This window comes from Festucalex cinctus, chromosome 12, assembly GCF_051991245.1.
Source record: "Festucalex cinctus isolate MCC-2025b chromosome 12, RoL_Fcin_1.0, whole genome shotgun sequence".
Taxonomy (NCBI): Eukaryota; Metazoa; Chordata; class Actinopteri; order Syngnathiformes; family Syngnathidae; genus Festucalex; species Festucalex cinctus.
In genome coordinates, this window is record NC_135422.1 from 3,584,092 (window position 1) to 3,603,513 (window position 19,422).

At 39.2% G+C, this 19,422-nt stretch overlaps 1 protein-coding gene across 3 annotated transcripts in view; it reads left to right on the forward strand.

Annotated features, from left to right (window-relative positions):
- dlgap2a (discs, large (Drosophila) homolog-associated protein 2a) overlaps positions 1–19,422 on the forward strand; it is a 139,760-nt gene that overhangs the window by 97,674 nt on the left and 22,664 nt on the right. For 2 of the 3 annotated variants that reach the window (XM_077538347.1, XM_077538349.1), the window contains 4 exons: positions 2,679–2,893; positions 10,245–10,313; positions 13,695–13,848; positions 13,915–14,131. In XM_077538347.1, the coding sequence (XP_077394473.1) occupies positions 2,679–2,893; positions 10,245–10,313; positions 13,695–13,848; positions 13,915–14,131 (655 nt within the window). The remainder of the gene's footprint in view (positions 1–2,678; positions 2,894–10,244; positions 10,314–13,694; positions 13,849–13,914; positions 14,132–19,422) is intronic. The other variant, XM_077538348.1, reaches the window with a different exon arrangement.

Genomic DNA, 19,422 nt, shown 5'->3' on the forward strand with positions numbered 1-19,422 from the left:
ACCCCTTTGCGGGCCTGATCCGGCCCGCGGGCCTTATGTTTGACACCCCTGTGCTAGAGCATACAGGAAGCTTTGATTCAGCTTCTATCATGAAGCGATTGCTAAAAGCAATGGTAGCTATTCCAAAAATCAGCCAGCAGGTGGCAGTAGAGTATATGAGATCAGCCAGGGCCATGTTGCAACAAGCTCTATTTGCCAGAGTTTTCAGCAGGTTTGTGAATGACGCTTAGCTATATTCTAATGCTAATTGCCGCAAAACAGACACACATTAATGTGGTAAGTTTCAATGATTATTTGAATAATCTTCTCATTAGCACGCAGTTGTCCGTGCAATATTGGACCCAATAATCTGGCAATGAAGCTTCACTTTGCATCGCTGCCCTTGTTACTCGTTGCCATTCTGTGGTTCCGCTTCCGGTGGTATATATTAAAGCTAACAGCGATCAGGCGATCACCCTGATCCATTTTAATTTGGGTTTGAAATATATCTCGTGGTTACCAGTTCTGACACTTTTCTGACACAGTTTAGTCCCGTTGTGCTTTTAAATGTTTTAACAAGAAGAACAATTTCTACTAGCTTTGCCCACCAATGTTGTCTTAATAAAAACAAAAAAAAGATACATATCTTGGTACATGAGAGGTGAAACGACCTAAGGACCTTTTATATAGTAGAATGATTCAATTTGGTTCGATTCTGTGGGATTACGATTAGATTCGAGGGTATAATGTAACGAGTTTCTTGTCATTTTACATACATATGAATCAACTTGTCAACACCATAAATGTGACATTTCCTTCGAAGATGTATTGCTCCGGTAAAAGATTACCTCGCTACATGTCGTTCCTTCCATGTATTATCCTACTGCTGTCAGATGTTTACAGGAAAAGGATAGAAATATAACAGAAGTACATGTCCTTGTGTTTTATTACCTGTACTTCATTTATTCTGGTAGTATAGCTTCTGCAGTACATTTACTATACACGTCTAACATACTCTTGGAAAAGGGGGGGGATAAATTTGGCAGTTGTGATTTCGTCATGTTAAATAAGAACTCTCACATATGAGCTGCGATATTTCACAGCTCTCCCACGAGGGCGTCGTCATCCAAATGCTCATTTATTTAGTAACAGACTCATCAAATATGTCCATAATTATTAGAGTAGTTGCACATGCTGCTGACACCATCAGCGTGTGCACGACTGTGAGGACTGTGTCTTCTCTCACATCTTGGCTGAAGGTCTTCGCTGCCTTGTCTGTGTTTTTTGTTGTTTTTTTTTAATCTCACCAGGGACTCACCTGAGATTCTTCCCCGTTTATCAGCCAATCTAAATTAAACAAATTTCACCACAGCTTGTGCATTTCCTCTGGCGTTCCGTTCATTAATTAGACATCTAAAAATATCAAACCCCTCCAAGACTTAATTAACCCCTTGACTCAGTTTTGTAGCTTGTGCATATCCGTCTTGGGCAAAAAATAAAATAAAATGAATGACTTCTAGCACTTTTGTGTTCCAGTGTGTGATTTTTTTTTTGTGTGTATGTGTGATTAACACATCAAAATTGTAGAATTGTGTATCTCGAATTCTCAGTGAACACAAGAACAATTTTCACATGGACTTGATTAATGTAACGATCTTCTGACTGGGCTCTCTTAACACATTCACTGCCAGCCCAGCAAAAATGCATTGCATCATTTGACGTCTTTTTCCGTCAAAGGCATTGAATGAGTTAAAAGAGCATCAAACAGCTGCATCGCAATCAGAACGCTGCGGTGTGGGTTCTGGTCAGAACTAAACGATCAGAACATATTTCGTACTCCAGTTCTACAGGCTTTACACTGGATCCCAGTCAGCTTTAGAATAGATTTCAAAATTCTGCGACTGCTCAATCACTGGATGATTTGGGTCCTCGTGAATACAATTAAGAAATGCTGATTAAATATAAAGCCAGTAGGGTTCTGAGATCTGCAAACTTGGGTCAATTAGCGGAGCCCAGAGTTCAACGTAAACATGGTGAAGCTGCATTTAGCTGCTATGCTGCACACAAATAAACAGAAATGAAGTCATGGAAGTGATGTCATCTGAAGGTGCTTTTCTATTGGCTGCTGCGAGATGACGTCACTTCTTTGTGACGTACTTTCAAAGGTCATTATTCCGGTTGATATCAAAATAAATCTACTAAAAATCACATTTAAAATCATTCTCAAAGGCTCATGCATTAAATTAATTACCACTAAAACGAAGGACGTTTGCTATAATTATAGTTAGTTTTAGTTAGTTTTGTAAACATAATATGTAGTTTCAGTTAGTTTTCGTTTTTTACAAAGCATTTTCGTTTTTACTTTTTTTCGGTAACAATATTGTTTTTTTAATTTTAGCTTTAGTTTTTTCATTAGTTTTAGTGAACTAAAATAACCTTTAATGGCACCTGTTTCTTCGATACCCTCCCTTCTTACTTTGACCATCTCCCAACATTTTTGTTTTGTTTATTTTATTTGAATTGAGTCAAATGCCATTTTTAGCATATGTCGCGGGCCACTGAAAAATGGACGGCGGGCCGCAAATGGCCCCCCCGGGCCGTAGTTTGGACACCGCTGCTGTAGAGCCACTGTACTAGATCAGATGCTTTGCTTGTTGGGCGGCCATCTTCAGTAAATAACTAAAATGCTTGTCTTTCAGGTTCCCCAGGATGAATGGGGGGGGTATCCCGGAGGCGGGAAGGATGACGAGATCCCCTGTCGTCGGATGCGGAGCAGCAGTTACGTCAAAGCCATGGGGGATGAAGAAAGCGGCGAGTCGGATTCCAGCCCCAAGACATCGCCCCAGAAAGTGGTGCGGCCCGACGCCTTGGTAAAGGCCGTCATCAGGCCCAGAGAGCTGCTGGACTCTCAGAGGTACGTCGCACGCAATTTCCTGTCGAGTTCAACTCTGCTTTCTGCTTGCATGATGACACGCATGCCTTCACTTTGCTTCACTTATTTGGCCTTGCTCATTTTGCCATTATTTTTATTTCTCTGTTGATGTTTTCATGCCTCAGTGTGAGAGGGATGTCATGATATCCAAACGTCACAATGCGATATTATCATGATATCAACCTCACCGTATGATCATTATCATCAAGTAAAATAAACATGATGAATTGCATGTAAACGTCTAATCTATAAAAGTCTAATTAGCTGAGGTCATAATTATGCATATAATTGAAATAGTCCAGGTTGTGGAGGAACTCAAATGTGTTGCGTACATACAGTAGGTGGCCAAAACATGCCTATTCAAATTAAACCGTATAATTAACTCATTTGCTCCCAATAACATGTAAATACGTTTTTTTGTTTTGGTTTTGGTTTTGTTTTTTTATGGTTTAAGTGTCCCAAAGACATTTTTTTTTTTTTTCATGTTTTAAGTGTCCCAAAGACGTATTCATACGTTTTGTTTTGTTTTTTTGTTTTTGGGGTTGTTGTTTTTTTAATGCTAGAGCATACAGAAGGCTTTGATGCAGCCTCTCAACTGCAAAGAACGGTTGCAGAAATGGTAGTTATTACACAAACTGCCAGCAGGTGGCAGCAGAGCAAAGGAGATCAACCAGGGCCATCTAGAAAAAAAAAAACCTAAATTACTTAGAATTTTAATTAGATTTGTGAAAACTGATGACACTTAGCTCTCTTCTAATGCTAATTGCTGCAAAACGGAAACAGATAGAAACATACTTTTTTTTTTTCCTGATGAAAGAAGAGACTTTAATCTTTCTTTTGCTTTTATAGCAATTGAACACAATATTCTGTGGGCCTTACAAAATCTGTCAAAATTCAGTAAAACAGCCGGGAGTGAACGGGATTGCGAAATGTGAAAATGGCGGCGAGTAAATGAGTTAACTAATAAACTAAAGTATTTGAAGTAAATGGTGTCCATATTGGAATTTTAAAAAGTGCATTAAATATTTGGATACCTTTAAAGGTTGGTTTTGAGATGTTAGCAAGTTCAATACCTAATGAAATATTGAGGCTGCGTATTAAAATACAGTACATAAAAAAAGAATAGAATATAACTATTTATTGGTCATATACGCACGAGGTCACATTACTTAGTTTTCCTGCTGAGAATAAATAGAATTTGTGGGTGATTTGTGCATCACAGTCCCTGTGATTGTTAAATGCTTTGCTAAACAAGCACATTTTATGGTTGGAAATCATAATGTCTCTGCACAGCATACTAATTACAAAACAAACAGTGGATTTAAAAAACAGAAACAAGACGTGAAAGCTTATTTGAGTTCCATTAAAGAGTGCAGGAGCGTTCGGTGAGAATGAAACACTGTGAACATCAGATAGCCGTCTAAAATAATGTATTTTATTAAATGACGGACACATAAAATAGCTGAAAGGGTTACTTTCCTTATTTAGCCATTTTTGGCATGCAAACAATATTTTGCCTATAATTAATTTGATATTTTCATTATTTTTCATGTACAATTAGTACCTTTAAAAACACATTTTGCAACTTGCTGTCGACTAAAAACAGCTCAGCTTGTGAATGTCACATGACCAAACCTAGAAAGCAGGTGAGCTGTGATTTGTTACCTGAGCCCTTGTGATGTCATTTTTAGTCGACAGCAAGTTGCATAATGTGTTTTTAAAGGCATGAAAAATAATGAAAGTATCAAATTAACTATAGACAAAATATGAACTTTTTTTTTATTGCTATAATTGGCTAAATAAGTGAAGTATCCCTTTAAAAATCAGTGCAGCATATGTATGATGGGGGGAAAAAATGAGACTTTCATACATTTTTTGGGGGCTTCCTTCCCCATTTAACAACATTTATGGCATTTTAATTTAAAGGCTCTAAACTCCCTGTTAGTGTGGATGTTTCTTTTTTTTTTTTTTTTTTTTTTTTTTTTTCTGTTGGCCCGGTGATTGACTGGTGACACCCAATTTCAGTCTGGGTTGTTTTAGTCCGTAAAGGAAGTTTGCTCGAGCAGCCAGTAGCGATACAAAAATCTGCAGCCACCGGTGATTTATTACTAAGAGGCTTTGTTTGTTCAATCTGGTGGAGGTTGCTCCAGAGAGGATAGGCAATTAACCTTAAGTTGTCTCTGTAAGTGGCTCAAACTTTTTTTGCAGGAGGTTCGAGATTGTGTGCGCTAAATGCCTTTTGTGTGGATAGTTGGACGATGGCGAGATTCCATATTCATGTTTACTCGGTGCACAATTGAGGCGACTGTATGTCGATGACCTAGAAAAGTGGGGGCATTTTTTTTTTTTTTTCTTAAGATTTTTAATTAAAGGTGATGATGATGTTGGCAAAACAACCCTCTAACATAAAATTTAACAAAAATATAAATGCAACACTTGTTTTTTTTTTTCTCCCATGACTCCTTCCATGCACCACATCACAAAATCACAAAATATTGCAAAACAGGGGTGACCAAACTTTTTCATTTGAGGGCCACATACAGAAAATCAGAATAATGTTATGAAGAGAAATTATGTTTAGTCCTAAAAATTGTACAAATCATTTATTTGTGCTTTTGCATATTTAGAAAAATGCTAAAGTACATAAACCAATTTATTTGCAATATGGCAGTAGGTTTATTGTATGTAGTTTTGGAATTTTTCATTTTAGTTTTTATTTTGTTTTGAGTTTTGTTTTTTTAAATTTAGTTAGTTTTAATTATTTTTCAGGGTGGTTCTGTTAGTTTTTATTAGTTTTAGTTCTTTAATAAATGCTTAGTTTTAGTTTAGTTAGTTTCAGTATTAGTTTTAGTTTTCTTTTTTGTTTTTTGTTTTTTGTTTTTTTTAATGTATATTACTCGTCGTGCGCATCATTTAAAAAACACCATGGGCGCGACGTCATTATTCCGGTTTATGTCAAAATAAATCTACTAAAAGTCACGTTTAAAATCATCCCCAAAGGCTCATGCATTAAATTAATTACCAAAGACTAAAACAAAGGACATGTTTGCCATAATTATAGTTAGTTTTAGTTAGTTTTGTAAACATGAAATGTAGTTTCAGTTAGTTTTTATTTTTTTTTAAATATTTCATTTTAATTTTATTTCGGTAACAATATTGTTTTTGAATTTTAGTTTTAGTTTTTTTTTAATTAGTTTCAGTTCACTAAAATAACCTTTAATAGCACCTGTTTTTCGATACCCTCCCTTCTTACTTTAACCATCTCCTAACATTTTTGTTTTTATTTTATTTGAACTGAGTCAAATGCCATTTTTAGCATATGTCGCGGGCCACTGAAAAATGGACGGCGGGCCGCAAATGGCCCCCGGGCCGTCGTTTGGACATTTTTATTTTATTTTATTTATTTATTTATTTATTTTTTCAAAAGTGGTGGTGGTGGTGGTGGTGGTGGGGGACTCTGCGAATATGCAAATCCGAACCACGAGTATGCGGCGGTCCGCTGTAGTTGCAAACCCTCTCTGTCACTTGCAAAGTTGAATATTTTACAGCAAATTAACGAGCACTATTCTTGTGGGTCTTGTTTGGTTAAACATCACACTTCATTGCTGACCTTCTCCTCCCTTACACAGCCAACGGGTCTCTTGGATATTCCAAACAAAAATGTCTGGATATCCCCCGCTACCACTATAAAACCCAAGGTGACAGAGCTTTTCAAGGTGTTGTACCTAAATCGTAAAAAAAAGAAAAAAAAAATCTTATTTCTGCAAGTGAGCCCAAGACACTTATGAAAATTTATTAATCCACTGAAAATGTTATATTCAAATGAGCTTGCGGTTAACTTTCTTTCAGCCACACGTTGGCTTTTAAGCACAGTATGTGCACCCTGTTCGATCACGGAGACCATTTTACATCTTACTTTGAACTTTATCAACAACATAGAATGCACCGAGAGAGCGTCGTTGATAAAGAAGCCCAAAAAAAAATGACGGACGTTCTTCAAGAACTCCTGTGTAATGACACCCTTGGGGGCACTCCTGGTGTTTGAAATGAATTCAATAACAAAAGCTGCTCCTCTCAACTCAATAATACCGCAGCTTGCAATCAGCGAACACCCGAGTCGGGCCTGGCAGCCCGATCCATGCCGGGTCAATAGCTTCTTTTCAGCACAGCCTTAGCAGAGTCGGCGTCTATGCAGCGAGCGAGTCATTATTCAGAGAGGCCTTGGAGTGCAATAACTGCAGCTGATCGCCCTCCCTGCTGTTGAATCGTTTTGGAATCATTCATCATATCGTTTACAGCCATTCAAAATGGATGGTCTGGGCCAGTTTTGGAAAGACGTGGAAACATGCCTCAGCACGGCGGCCTCGTATATCGCAAGCTGTTGAAAGGCCTTTTCAGTCATACGTAGCACGGTAATCATCGTTGATCGCAAGCCATAACATACGATTTTTGTCGTCATGTACCATCGACTTGGATTTTGGGAATGTACCGTAAATAGATTTGTGAAAACTGATGAAACTTAGCTGTCTTCTAATGCTAATTGCTGCAAAACGGAAACAGATGGAAACATACTTTTTTTTCCTGATGAAAGAAGAGACTTTAATCTTTCTTTTGATACGTTCCATGCTTTTATAGCAATTGAACACAATATCCTGAGGGCCTTGCAAAATCAGTCAAAATCCAGTAAAACAGCCGGGAGCGAACGGGATTGCGAAATGTGAAAATGGCGGCGAGTGAATGAATTAAGCCTAATTTATGCCTCCACGTTTGCTCTCGCGTTGATGACCGGCGTAGATCACACGATCTATGCGAGCCATGAATTTGAACTCATTTTAACACCCGGCTGTTTAAAATTCTAAGTAATTTAGCTTTTTTTTCTAGATGGGACCGGTTGATCTCCTTTGCTCTGCTGCCACCTGCTGGCCGTTTGTGTAACAACTACCATTTCTGCAACCGTTCTTTGCAGCTGAGTGGCTGCATCAAAGCCTTCTGTATGCTCTAGCATTAAAAAAAAAAAAAAAAAAAAAAAAAAAAAAAAAAAAAAAAAAAAAAAAAAACGTATAAATACGTCTTTGGGACACTTACAACATAAAAAAAAAATATTTACACGTTATTGGGAGCAAATGAGTTAAGTGATGTGACACAAAAAGCGGAAGATTCGTTATCGTTAGTATGTGACTAGCTGACTTCACATACATCAGCTGGCGTCGGTATGCATGTGTTTGTTTTGAGGTCAGATACAAGGTTAGTCATCTTGGAATAATGTCGACAAATGATGTGTTTATGAGCTCATTGGGTTGAACGGGCACAACAGACAGGCTCAAAAGGGAGATGCAATATTTTCATGACATTCCTACGGGCAAATGTGTTTTGAATCCAGAAAGCTATACACACGACGATTCTGCACACACAAATGTACTCCTGGTGCACCTGGCAAAAGCTCTCATGCTATTTCTCACGGTTCATTGGGCTCTTTGGGAGGGAATTAGATTGCAGCCGAGACAGACGGTGCGAGTTGGATTTCCCAGCCACTTGCAACAATTTGACGCCCTGTGGGGGCATTCGAAGGGGTCACACTCAAATTTGACAGCTGAAGCAAAGCATATGAGTCAAGAACAGGTTGTCGGGTTGTGTCACCCTTCTTCTGTCGTTTTCTCTTTCAATCTCTTTTTTTTTTTTTTTTTTGAGGTCCTTGTGGTTGACAGGGTCGCCTCTTTGTTCGTCTCACCCATGAAGAATACATCACAGGCACACACGCCTGCTCAGCTGGAACAGCCAGAAGGGAACGTTAGATGACAATCATTGTTTTGATGGATGATTGTGGACGCTCTTCACCCCCGTTAACTCATTCAAACCCCAAAACGTGTAAATATGTTTTTTAAATATTTTGTCCTTCCCTACCAAAAACGTATTTATACGTTTTTGTTTGTTTGTTTGTTTGTATGCTAGCGCACACAGAAGGCTTTGATGCAGCTTCTGGCCTGAAGAGGTCGCGTAAAGCAATGGTAGTTATTACAAAAAAAGGCCAGCAGTTGGCAGCAGAGTATAAGAGATCAGCCAGGGGCATGTTGCAACAAGCTGTTTTTGCCAGTGGTTACTTAGCTCTCTTCTAATGCTAATTGCTGCAAAACGGAAACACATACAAATATATCTTTCTTTTTTTTTACTAATGAAAGACGAGACTCCAATCTTTCTTTTGGTAGGTTCCATTTTTTTATAGCAATAGAACACAATATCTTGTGGGCCGTGCAAAATCTGTCAAAATCCACTTGCTTCAGTGAAAATAGCTGGGAGTGAATGAGTTAAGTATGGAAGACCAAAAATGTCAAAATAAATAAATGAATGAATGAATAAATAAATAAATAAATAAATACATAAATAAATAAATGTAATTAATGTAATTAATTAAATTAAATAAATAAATAAAAGAGAAAATAAAAACACAATCTAAAAATATAATTCAATAATTGAATAAAAATAAATAGAAATAGAAATAAAAGCAACCAAAAAATAAAACAAATCAAAGTAAAAATAAATAGATAAATAAAAAACGAGATTCCAAAAATAAAAATGAATGTGAAGATAAACACAAAAAATATATGAATATAACATTTCATGACACATTTCATACTTACAGCGTATGCAGCATGAAATAAATAAATATTAAATATTTATTTCTTGATGACATATACACGTTTTTATTTCAATTTATATTATATTTACTTTTGTATTATTGAATTAGATTTTTATGTCCGTTTTTATTTCAATTTATTTATTTATTATTTTTGGCATTTTTGGTCTTCCGTAATTAAGAAGTCTACACAAATACCAATAATCTGGCTGAATTTGAAAGTTTTTCTCACTTTTGCTTAAGGTCAGCAAAGGCCTGATTGTCAGTTGTCTCTGAAAGACGATCGTGACCGATTATCCTGTGATACAGCATGTTAAGAGTGAAACTTTGGGTCTGAGTGAGACCTGTCAATGGCATACTGTCAATATTTTGGTAGCTCAACTATATCACTTTGGATTGCCATACTTTTATCCAGTAGCAAACATCTTTCTCAGACAATGTCAGCATTCAAGCCAATCAATCCGTTTGATTGGTTTACCATTTGCAACATTGTCTCAATTTTATTCATCACACATAGTCCATACTGGTCATGTTGTGTCACCCTAATGTTTGCAGCACTTTGGTGAAAACCCCCAAGCAAACATTGAACTCACCCCAATTTCCGTACCAAACCACTTCCAGCAGACGAATGCCCAGCGAAGTCATCTCCATCCAACTCCCACTTGTGGGACCCTGTAACTCTGTTTTCCTCTCTGCCCACAGCTCTTATCGCTTGGATAAAATCAACAGTGACATGCGTAACTACATCACCAATTTTGCTGCAGACTTAAGGTGAATATGTGATCAGTGCCTCCCGTTAGCTCTCGATTGCCACCGGGTCGCAGCGGTCGGATGTCGGAGGTGGCTGACTTGTGCCATCGCTGACAGTTGGATATTGACGCCAACGAAAGGTTAATGAGAGATCACTTGGCAACTTTCTCATGCAGTAAACAAAGAGCATTGGAAACTCGAAGATCAAACACGTTCCATTCATGAACAAGTTTTCTCGTTTTGTTGGCCGCCATATGTCCAACCCGTTTTGGCAAAAAGTTTAGAATTTCTAATGGCACCGTTTGCCATTTTTAATCGAATAGATCAGGGGTGTCAAACTCATATTAGCTCAGGGGCCGCATGGGAAAAAATATATTACCAAGTGGGCCACATCGGTAAAATAACGGTATATAACTTATATACGATTACCGTCATTTATACGCAGATTTTCGTGGACCAGCCCTAAATTACAGAACTCAAGTGTAATTATGTTGTTCCGAAGAATAACACAAATGCTAATGGAACGCGGCAACACTTTCGCGGTATACGTTCCGGACGTGTTAAATCGACCTGTTTTGCATATATATTGTATGCATTCCCAGAATGCATTGCCTGGCGTATTTAATGACGTTATAAGGACGCTAATCCTTGTCATATCGATTTGTGTTAACAGTAATTGAATTTGTGTCGTATTTAACACATTTATGTTGGTCTATGATTTAAAATAATAATAATAACAATGAAACAAACCATAACTTTAAGTTGTGTGAAAAAAAATGACATCCAGGACATTTCCCCCGTACGTTGCATTGCTTGTCTGAGGACTGCTTGTGAAATTACAAATTTTATATATTTTGATTGTGGCCGGCTGATTAATTAGTCCGACATTACAATGTTATTTATTTATTTTTATTTTTTTTAACTTTACAAAATCATCTCGCGGGCCGGATTAAACCCCTTTGCGGGCCTGATCCGGCCCGCGGGCCTTATGTTTGACACCCCTGGAATAGATGAAAAACAAACAACAACAAAAATAAATTTTCAGAATTTTCCCACCATTTTGTGCCATAGGCCACCATTTTGAAATTTTCGAAAAATGGGAAATTTCAGTGAACTGAAATGTAATGAATAGCACAGCTGCTATTAGCTCATTTGGTGTTTCTGGTTATTTCTTTGGACCAAAGAGGTGTTTAGGGGCTGTTATTCATTTGAAAAATGGCCATTGAATTTCCCCGCCAATTTTGACTGTGCCGCCATTTTGAATTTCTTGAAAATCGAGACCTGCGATTGGCCTGGCAACCAGTCCAGGGTGTCCCCCGCCTACTGCCCAGAGCCAGCTGAGATAGGCGCCAGCACCCCCCGCGAACCTTGTGAGGAATAAGCGGTCACGAAAATGGATGGATGGATGAAAATCGAGACATTTCGACAGACGATACCCTCACATAAATTGGTGTATCCCAACACTGTGTTTTACTTTCCAATACACTCTCAAAACATTTTTACCTTTGACACCAATTTTCCGAATTTTCCCAACTTTCAAAAATTTCAAAATGGCGGCACACGGTCAACAAATGGCAGCTTTTGCCTCAGCATCTCAATTCTTTTCTTTTGAATGGCTTTTCCAACATGGAAAAAGAGAAGTTCTCCAGCATGACATGATGTATTGACAGCCTTTTTCTGTTTTATCACGCTGGCATTTCCTTTACTGCCAAGCACTTATCTCCATTGACGGGTTCTAACTCATCCTTACCTGATGCCAGAAAGCGCTGTGGCAGTGCGATATTCCGTTTTGTGTTCCTAATGTCACTCGGTATTCTGAAGTTATTTACCGACCTTCTTTCTCTTACATTAATTTGGCATATTCCTTTCCTGGCACGAAGTCCTGACGAGCTCTCCTGCTCTGCTTTGGTTGGCATATTTAATTGATGCTGTGGATAACGGGGTTCTCCCTGAAGTGCTTGCTCACTAACTAGCTCCTAGTTTGCATTTGCCTCATTTGCAGACATTGATTTGGTGCGTCAGCACAACATAAATCCAATCACCTTCGAAAGGACACTGCTACACAAACGGCGTGTCTCTTTTAAGAGGAAGAAAGATCATTAACTGATTTCTTCTCAAGTCCAGGTTGCTTTGGGGAAGCCAGGAACCCCTCGCACATGTTAGGATCGCCTGTAGCCATCAGCCACATTATATTTCCTGAAAAAAAATAAATGTCATGAGTGACACTCCTTCACTCTCACACATTTAGGTAAAAAAAAATAACCCAAATTGGATCAAAAGGGACTGACCCAACTTTTTTTGGGTTATTTCATGAACCCAAAATAGTTGAGTCCAATAAATAGCCCAGAAACATCCCCCAAAAATGGGTTGCTTTGTGGATTATTAATTTAATTTGAGGCAACCTTTTGGGTTAAATAGCCCTAAAAATTGGTTTGAACCATTTTTGATGCAATTCAGTTGGGTTATCCAATTAACCCAAAAAGTTGGGTGAAATGAAGAACTCAACAAAAACATTAAAAAAAAAATAAAAAAATAAAAAGTGTTGTTATGTGTGTAGTTTAGTAAATTTGATCCAACTTTTTGGCTCAGCTCATTTTTGACCCTATTCAATGGGGTAATTTAATCAACCCAAAAAGTTGGATGAAATTAACAAACCACAAAACAAATTTTCCAGAGGGAGCCATCGCAAAGGGATCAATAAAGTCAAGTCTAAGTCTAAATCTAAAAATTGGTTTGAACCATTTTTGATGCAACTCAGTTGGGTTATTCAATTAACCCAAAAATTTGGGTGAAATGAAGAACTCAACAAAAACATAAAAAAATTAAAAAAATTAAAAAAAAGTGTTGTTATGTGGGTTGTTCACTTAATTTGATCCAACTTTTTGGGTCAGCTAATTTTTGACCCTATTCAATGGGGTAATTTAATCAACCCAAAAAGTTGGATGAAATTAACAAACCACAAAACAACCCCAACAAACTGGGTTGATTTATGTGTTATTAATTTTTTTTTTGATCCAACATCTTAGTAACCCACTTATACATTCTAAAAACAGTTGGGTAAAAGTACCCCAATTGTGGATCAAAAATTGACCGATCCGCTTTATGGTTCAATTTGACCCAACTTTCTGGGTTCTTTTATACAAAATGACCCAATTTTTTTGACCCAAGTAAAGGATCTGACCAATATTTCTGAGTTGTCTTACCCTTGAAATACCCATTTCTCGGCTTAAAGTTGGGTCAAATCGACCCAAATAGAGGATCGGTCCATTTTTGACCCATAGTTGGGTTATTTTTGACCCAACTGTTTTTAAGTTGTAATAATCAATGTTTGAATAACTCCAAAAGTTTGGTCAGTCCATTCTTGACCCAAATTGAATGTGGCCCGTTTTTCTCTGTGTTCAGCCAGAGCTACCACTTGCAAACAGCCATGCACCCGAGCATTGCCCTGGACCCCTCGGCACACTACAACTCCCCCAAGTTTCGCTCCCGGAACCAGAGCTACATGCGGGCCGTCAGCACCCTGAGCCAGGCCAGCTGTGTTAGCCAAGTGAGCCAGGTTAGTCTCGCAAATTGTGTCACTGATGTGTCGTCGTCCTTTCTGATGGCTTTTGCTTCTGCGCAGGTGAGCGAAACGGAAATCAATGGCCAATTTGAATCCGTGTGTGAATCCGTGTTCAGCGAGGTGGAATCGCAGGCCATGGATGCGCTGGACTTGCCTGGCTGTTTTCGGACCCGGAGCCACAGCTACCTGCGAGCCATCCAAGCCGGATATTCTCAAGATGATGACTACATCCCGCCCATGGCCTCCACTGTCACCTCCACCATCAGATCTACCACAGGTAAGAGTTCATCTACATTCTGTTCATCTGACACCACAGCAGACGCTTTTATATTTGCTATGAACTTGTGGTCATGGCTGGAGCAGCTGGCGTAAAATTGTGATCCTGTCAGATGTCGAACCCTTGCATGACTTATTCTATGTTTCCATTGGTTTGGATGGGTGTCGGACTTTGAGACTTACAACCTTTTGAGCTGTGCAAATTCATCATTTTGTATTTTGGATGTCATCTGCTCGTGCATCGGATGCATCAGAGAGTAAAGCTATGAACCCTATTGAAAATCCCAAGAGAGAAAAATCAGGCGACGGGCATTTTACACGGCATTTGATGTCTGACTTTCTCCACTATGCCACAAGGTGATTGCACTGACTTTTACTGTAAATTGGGCAAAAAGTATCTGGACTTGTAAACCTAGTTTACAATGTACAGCAAATCTCTAAATGCCACAGGATTTACCATATAGGATTTCCTTGCCCCTCGGTTGTTGTTAGCATCACATGACCGTTTATGCAACTTGAATAATTTACAGCCGTCATTGAATGTACGCGTTTCAAAACATTTCCAGTGTTTAATCACCCTTCACGTATAAAAGCGTGTTACAATAAATCTAAACCGACTCAGCTGACACCTCCATTTATTTCTGAAACTAAGACGTGATTATCAATTGGAAGCTGCTGGTGGTTTCATGACTTCTCTCGCTTAACGGATTCTCCAAGGAAATGATACGTCCGAGCCCAGGAGAAGACTGGGGGAAAGAAAAGAAGAGTACGGAAAGGATTCCATCCCTCGCTACACAACAGCATGTGGGTTAACATAGGGAGGGTTAGAGGTGTGTCCATCTGGAGATGTGCTTATCATCAATACTTCATCCCTATTGGTGCTTGATTACACTGCTTTCTCTGTAAGCTTTTTTTTATAGGGGAATAAAACTTGGTAATTGATGAGAGATATGTCGGTCAGAGTGAACATCACATTTTCAATAGGGTTCATACTATACTTCCTGATTGGTGGGAGAAGGTTTGGAATCTGTGCTCATCTTTGCCTCTTTTCATTGCACAAAGTTCATGTTTCTGGATCGCAGCTGATAGAAGAACAGCATGCTTTTTTTTTTTTGCTTTTTTTCTTTTTAAACATCCCTTATACGATGCATATTTTCTTTTGTGTTCTAAAGGCTAGGAGGTTTTCCTTTGTGCATTGAAAAGATGTTAAGAATGCATGCTAAATTTTTAATGTTGAGAAGGCAGTGTAAACCATCAAATGAGTCAAAACGGGAACACGTTATCGAGATTATGGACGCACTCTGCTATGGCATGACAGAGTGTAAACCAATACGATGTTTCGAATAGATATCTGAGCAAATTGTTGCAATGGTAACACAAACAATTCCGTCGTAGTTCTCTGCTGTAATCTTGTTTTGACTCATGGCAATTAGTGCATGACTTGATGTTACTGCTGTGTGGCAATAAAAAGCACATTCTCTCCAGTTGCTCACACCTGTGGCCATGTGACAAATCCATATTTACATTTGTCTTCCAGACAGAAATTATGTGCAGGAAGACTCTTGTTTACCCAAGCGAGCCAGGGCACATGAGGATGTGACAGCAAATAAGGCCCCTTTGGCACATGATGATCTAGGCTGCCCCATCAGAAGAGACAGGTCTTACCACCGAGATAACATGGTGGCTACAGCCGAACCCTTGTCTGGACCACCAGTCTCTCCGATCCTCTTCAGATCCCCGAGACCTTCTGGACCGGAAAGGCCTTCGCCAAAAGCCATTCAGGCCAGTATTAAAGAGTCAGCGACACTGGCTGCAGCTATCAGCATGCAATGGAAGGAGGAGGTCTCTGCCATGCGTCTCGAGCTAGCTGAACTCAGAAGGGACCTCTGCAAAGAGCTTCGTGCTTTCAACAGTAATTTCAACACGTTCACAAAGCATTACAACACGTGGTCTCCCCAAAGTTGTAAAATGCCAGCAGGGGTGGGTTTGGGTGGAGGGGCTGGGGCTGGGGCGGAGACAATGACAGGTGCCCATGCAGGACTGGGTGCTGAAGGATTTGGAAACTCTGGAACCAATCAAAGCTCCGGAGGAGCAAAGGAGAAAGTAAAACATGTATCGAAAGTTTCTGTGGGGACTCAGGCCAGAAGTAAAGCATTGGTGCGGCAAAGCACTGCAGATGCAGCCGTCAATTGTCCAGAAGAGAAGGAGAAGAAGAAAGGGACACGAAAAAAACTCCCAAAGCAGCTCTCGATGGATCCAAGCATTCTTGCTCGTCCACAGTCAATGTATGTGGAAAGTGCCATACCCCTTTCCTTGGATCCGATTCCACCATTCTCTGCTAAAGCAGCCAAAACGAAACCTTCGGAATTGCCGGATGCAGGTTCTGCAGTGAAACCAGAAACAGAACTGGAGCTGCCTGACCAGGATGCTGGGATGTCATGTGAACCTGTGACGAAAGAGCCACTCACCTCTGATAGTACAGTTCAGCTTGCAGAAATCTCCCCAGAAAGGCTACAGAGTTCGGTCACAGTTGACCAAGATTTGGTCATTACTGCACCACAAAGCTGTGACAACCCTTCAAATGATTGTGACTTGGATGCTAAACCACCTGATCAAGATGGATCAAAAGCCAAAGAATTGGACCACATTGAGAAGGAAAATATTCACCTACCGTTTCCAGTCCCTGAAGTTACAGTGTCTCCTCCAGAAGAGTATGAGTATGACATTACATCAGATTCTGAGTCCCCAGATCATTTTACTGAAGACAAGCCTGAACCAAAGCCAGCGCCGCTAACAAATGCGGGATTAGGAGAGTCAAAGGGAACAGAGCCAGAAGATATAAACGTACCTATGGCATCAACATCTGACGAGATTGACGAAAACCAGTTGTTAGTTCGTGATGCGCCCATTGATCAAGATACTGATCCATCATGTAATGTGGAGCAATGTCCTTCTATTGTGGTAACAGAGTACTTTGATATAGATTCTCCAGAGAGTCCAACCAATAACGATCCAAATACTGACCCCATTTTGTCCCTTCCGGACAGTCACGCTGGTCCTGTCTCCGAGCAAATGCAACTGGATTCAAACGTTTCATCTAATTCAACACAAAGTCAACCAGACACTGAGCCAGAGTTGGAAAACTCCGAGTGGCCACCGCTCCCTGAACCACTTGATAGCACCCCAATATATCATGCTGATCTGGTTCACTTTGACTTAGTCATGCTGACTTCTCTCGATCAAGAAGATCTCGATTCAGTGTTCATGGACCCTGAACCAGAGCCATTAGACCTAAGTATTGACTCTCCATCTCTTCTGGACTTAGACAATCCTTTCAACGAATCAGATTGTTCGCCAATTCTCACCGCAGACTCCGCCTCCCCACACCCCTTGGGTCAGTCATCGTCAGCAGATGATGACTCTTTTAAACCAGCTCCAGAGTGTTGCTTAAATCCTGGGCAACTTGGTAGCGTGTCAGTATTACAGAAAACCCCACTACCACAAGTTACTGTCACAATATCACCTCCTAGTTCACTATCCCCTGATACCTCATTGGAAATGGACTTTGAACCCACAAGTCATTCACCAGATCCTTCATTACATGATATTGGACCATCTTTACATGATCCAGAGGACAAAGTGGTAACTTCATTAGTTCAAGCAAGCATGAAGTCATATGAGATCATTGAAGAGTCTCTTGAGTCCATGGCGTATTCCCAAGCGCATGGCGAACTTGTGAAGCAAAAGACCACAGATAGTCCGGAACGGTCTTCGTATGAGGAAGCCTTTCTGTGGTACCGGTGGCAGAAAAGGAGCCAGAGAAAAGAATCAGTACGGAGGAGTGCAAGTGTGGAACTTTGGAGTGGGAGATATGAATACAACAGTGCAGAAATCACATATGTATCTCTCACTCTGTGAGCTCGTATTTCAGTCTCGGCAGACAAAATGTAGCCCCAAGTCTATCCATAACTCACAGTTAATAGCTGCCAGAGTGATGTAGAGCAATGGGCTGATCCAAATGTAATAAGATCATTGGCATTCAAAGCAAGGACTTCCTCATAAAATTCCACAAAGGACTGTATTTATAGCAGAGAGAGCCATCATATTCTAAGAACTGTCTTCAGCTGTGACAACTTTACTGAACAAGATTCAAGAATATACATCGGAAATGTTGCATCGGATGGGCACAACAACAAAAGGACACAGTAATGTCAACTATTTTAAGGAATTCTTTTACACTATGAAAATTCCGCAGAAAATTGTTTTGCAAGTGACAATGGAAACCTTTCTTTCTTTCTTTCTTTCTTTCTTTCTTTCTTTCTTTCTTTCTTTCTTTCTTTCTTTCTTTCTTTCTTTCTTTCTTTCTTTCTTTCTTTCTTTCTTTCTTTCTTTCTTTCTTTCTTTCTTTCTTTCTTTCTTTCGCTCGTTAAGTGTGTGTATTGCCACTCCAAATTGGAGTGAGGTCATTTGGACAGTTATTATATAACTATGAATCGCAAGGATGTTTACTATGTGAGCTAATGGATGGACAAAGTCGTATGAAATATGAACCGATGGTCATCTAAAATTCTGGAATCTGGAGTACTGTTAATGAACGTTCATGCTCAAATATATTCCCAAAGTAAAACCGTAATGGCATATAACTGTAGATATACTGTAGCTCTGTATACACACAATGAATACTCATTAACTCATTAGCTCCCAAAAACGTATAAATACTTCATATTTTAAATGTTTTAAGTGTCCCAAAGACGTATTTATACGTGGGTTTTTTTTAATGCCAGAGCATAGAGAAGGCTTTGATGCAGTCTCTCTACTGCAGAAAATGGTTGAGTGGCAGCAGAGTATAAGAGATCAACCAGGCCATGTTAAAACAAGCTGATTTCCCCACAGTTCTAAGCAGAATTGTGAAAAACGATGAAACTTAGCTATGTTCTATTGCTAATTGCTGCACAGCGGAAACAGATAGGAATCTACTTTTTTTTTCCCTGATAAAAGAAGAGACTCTAATCTTTCTTGTGGTATGTTTCATATTTTTATAGCAATAGAACATAATATTTCGCGGGCCTTGAAAAATCAGTCAAAATCCAGGAAAACACTTAAGTGAAAATGGTTGGGAGTGAATGAGTTAATATCAAATATGATAACCTAGGAAGTGGAAATCATAAAAGTAAACTTATTCCAAAATATTTGCTAAATAAGTCATCAAAGTAACAGAGAAACTGAGATGATTATTCCATCAATAATGACGGAATGTCCGTCAAACCGTCAATGCGGGACGGCAATTTTGTT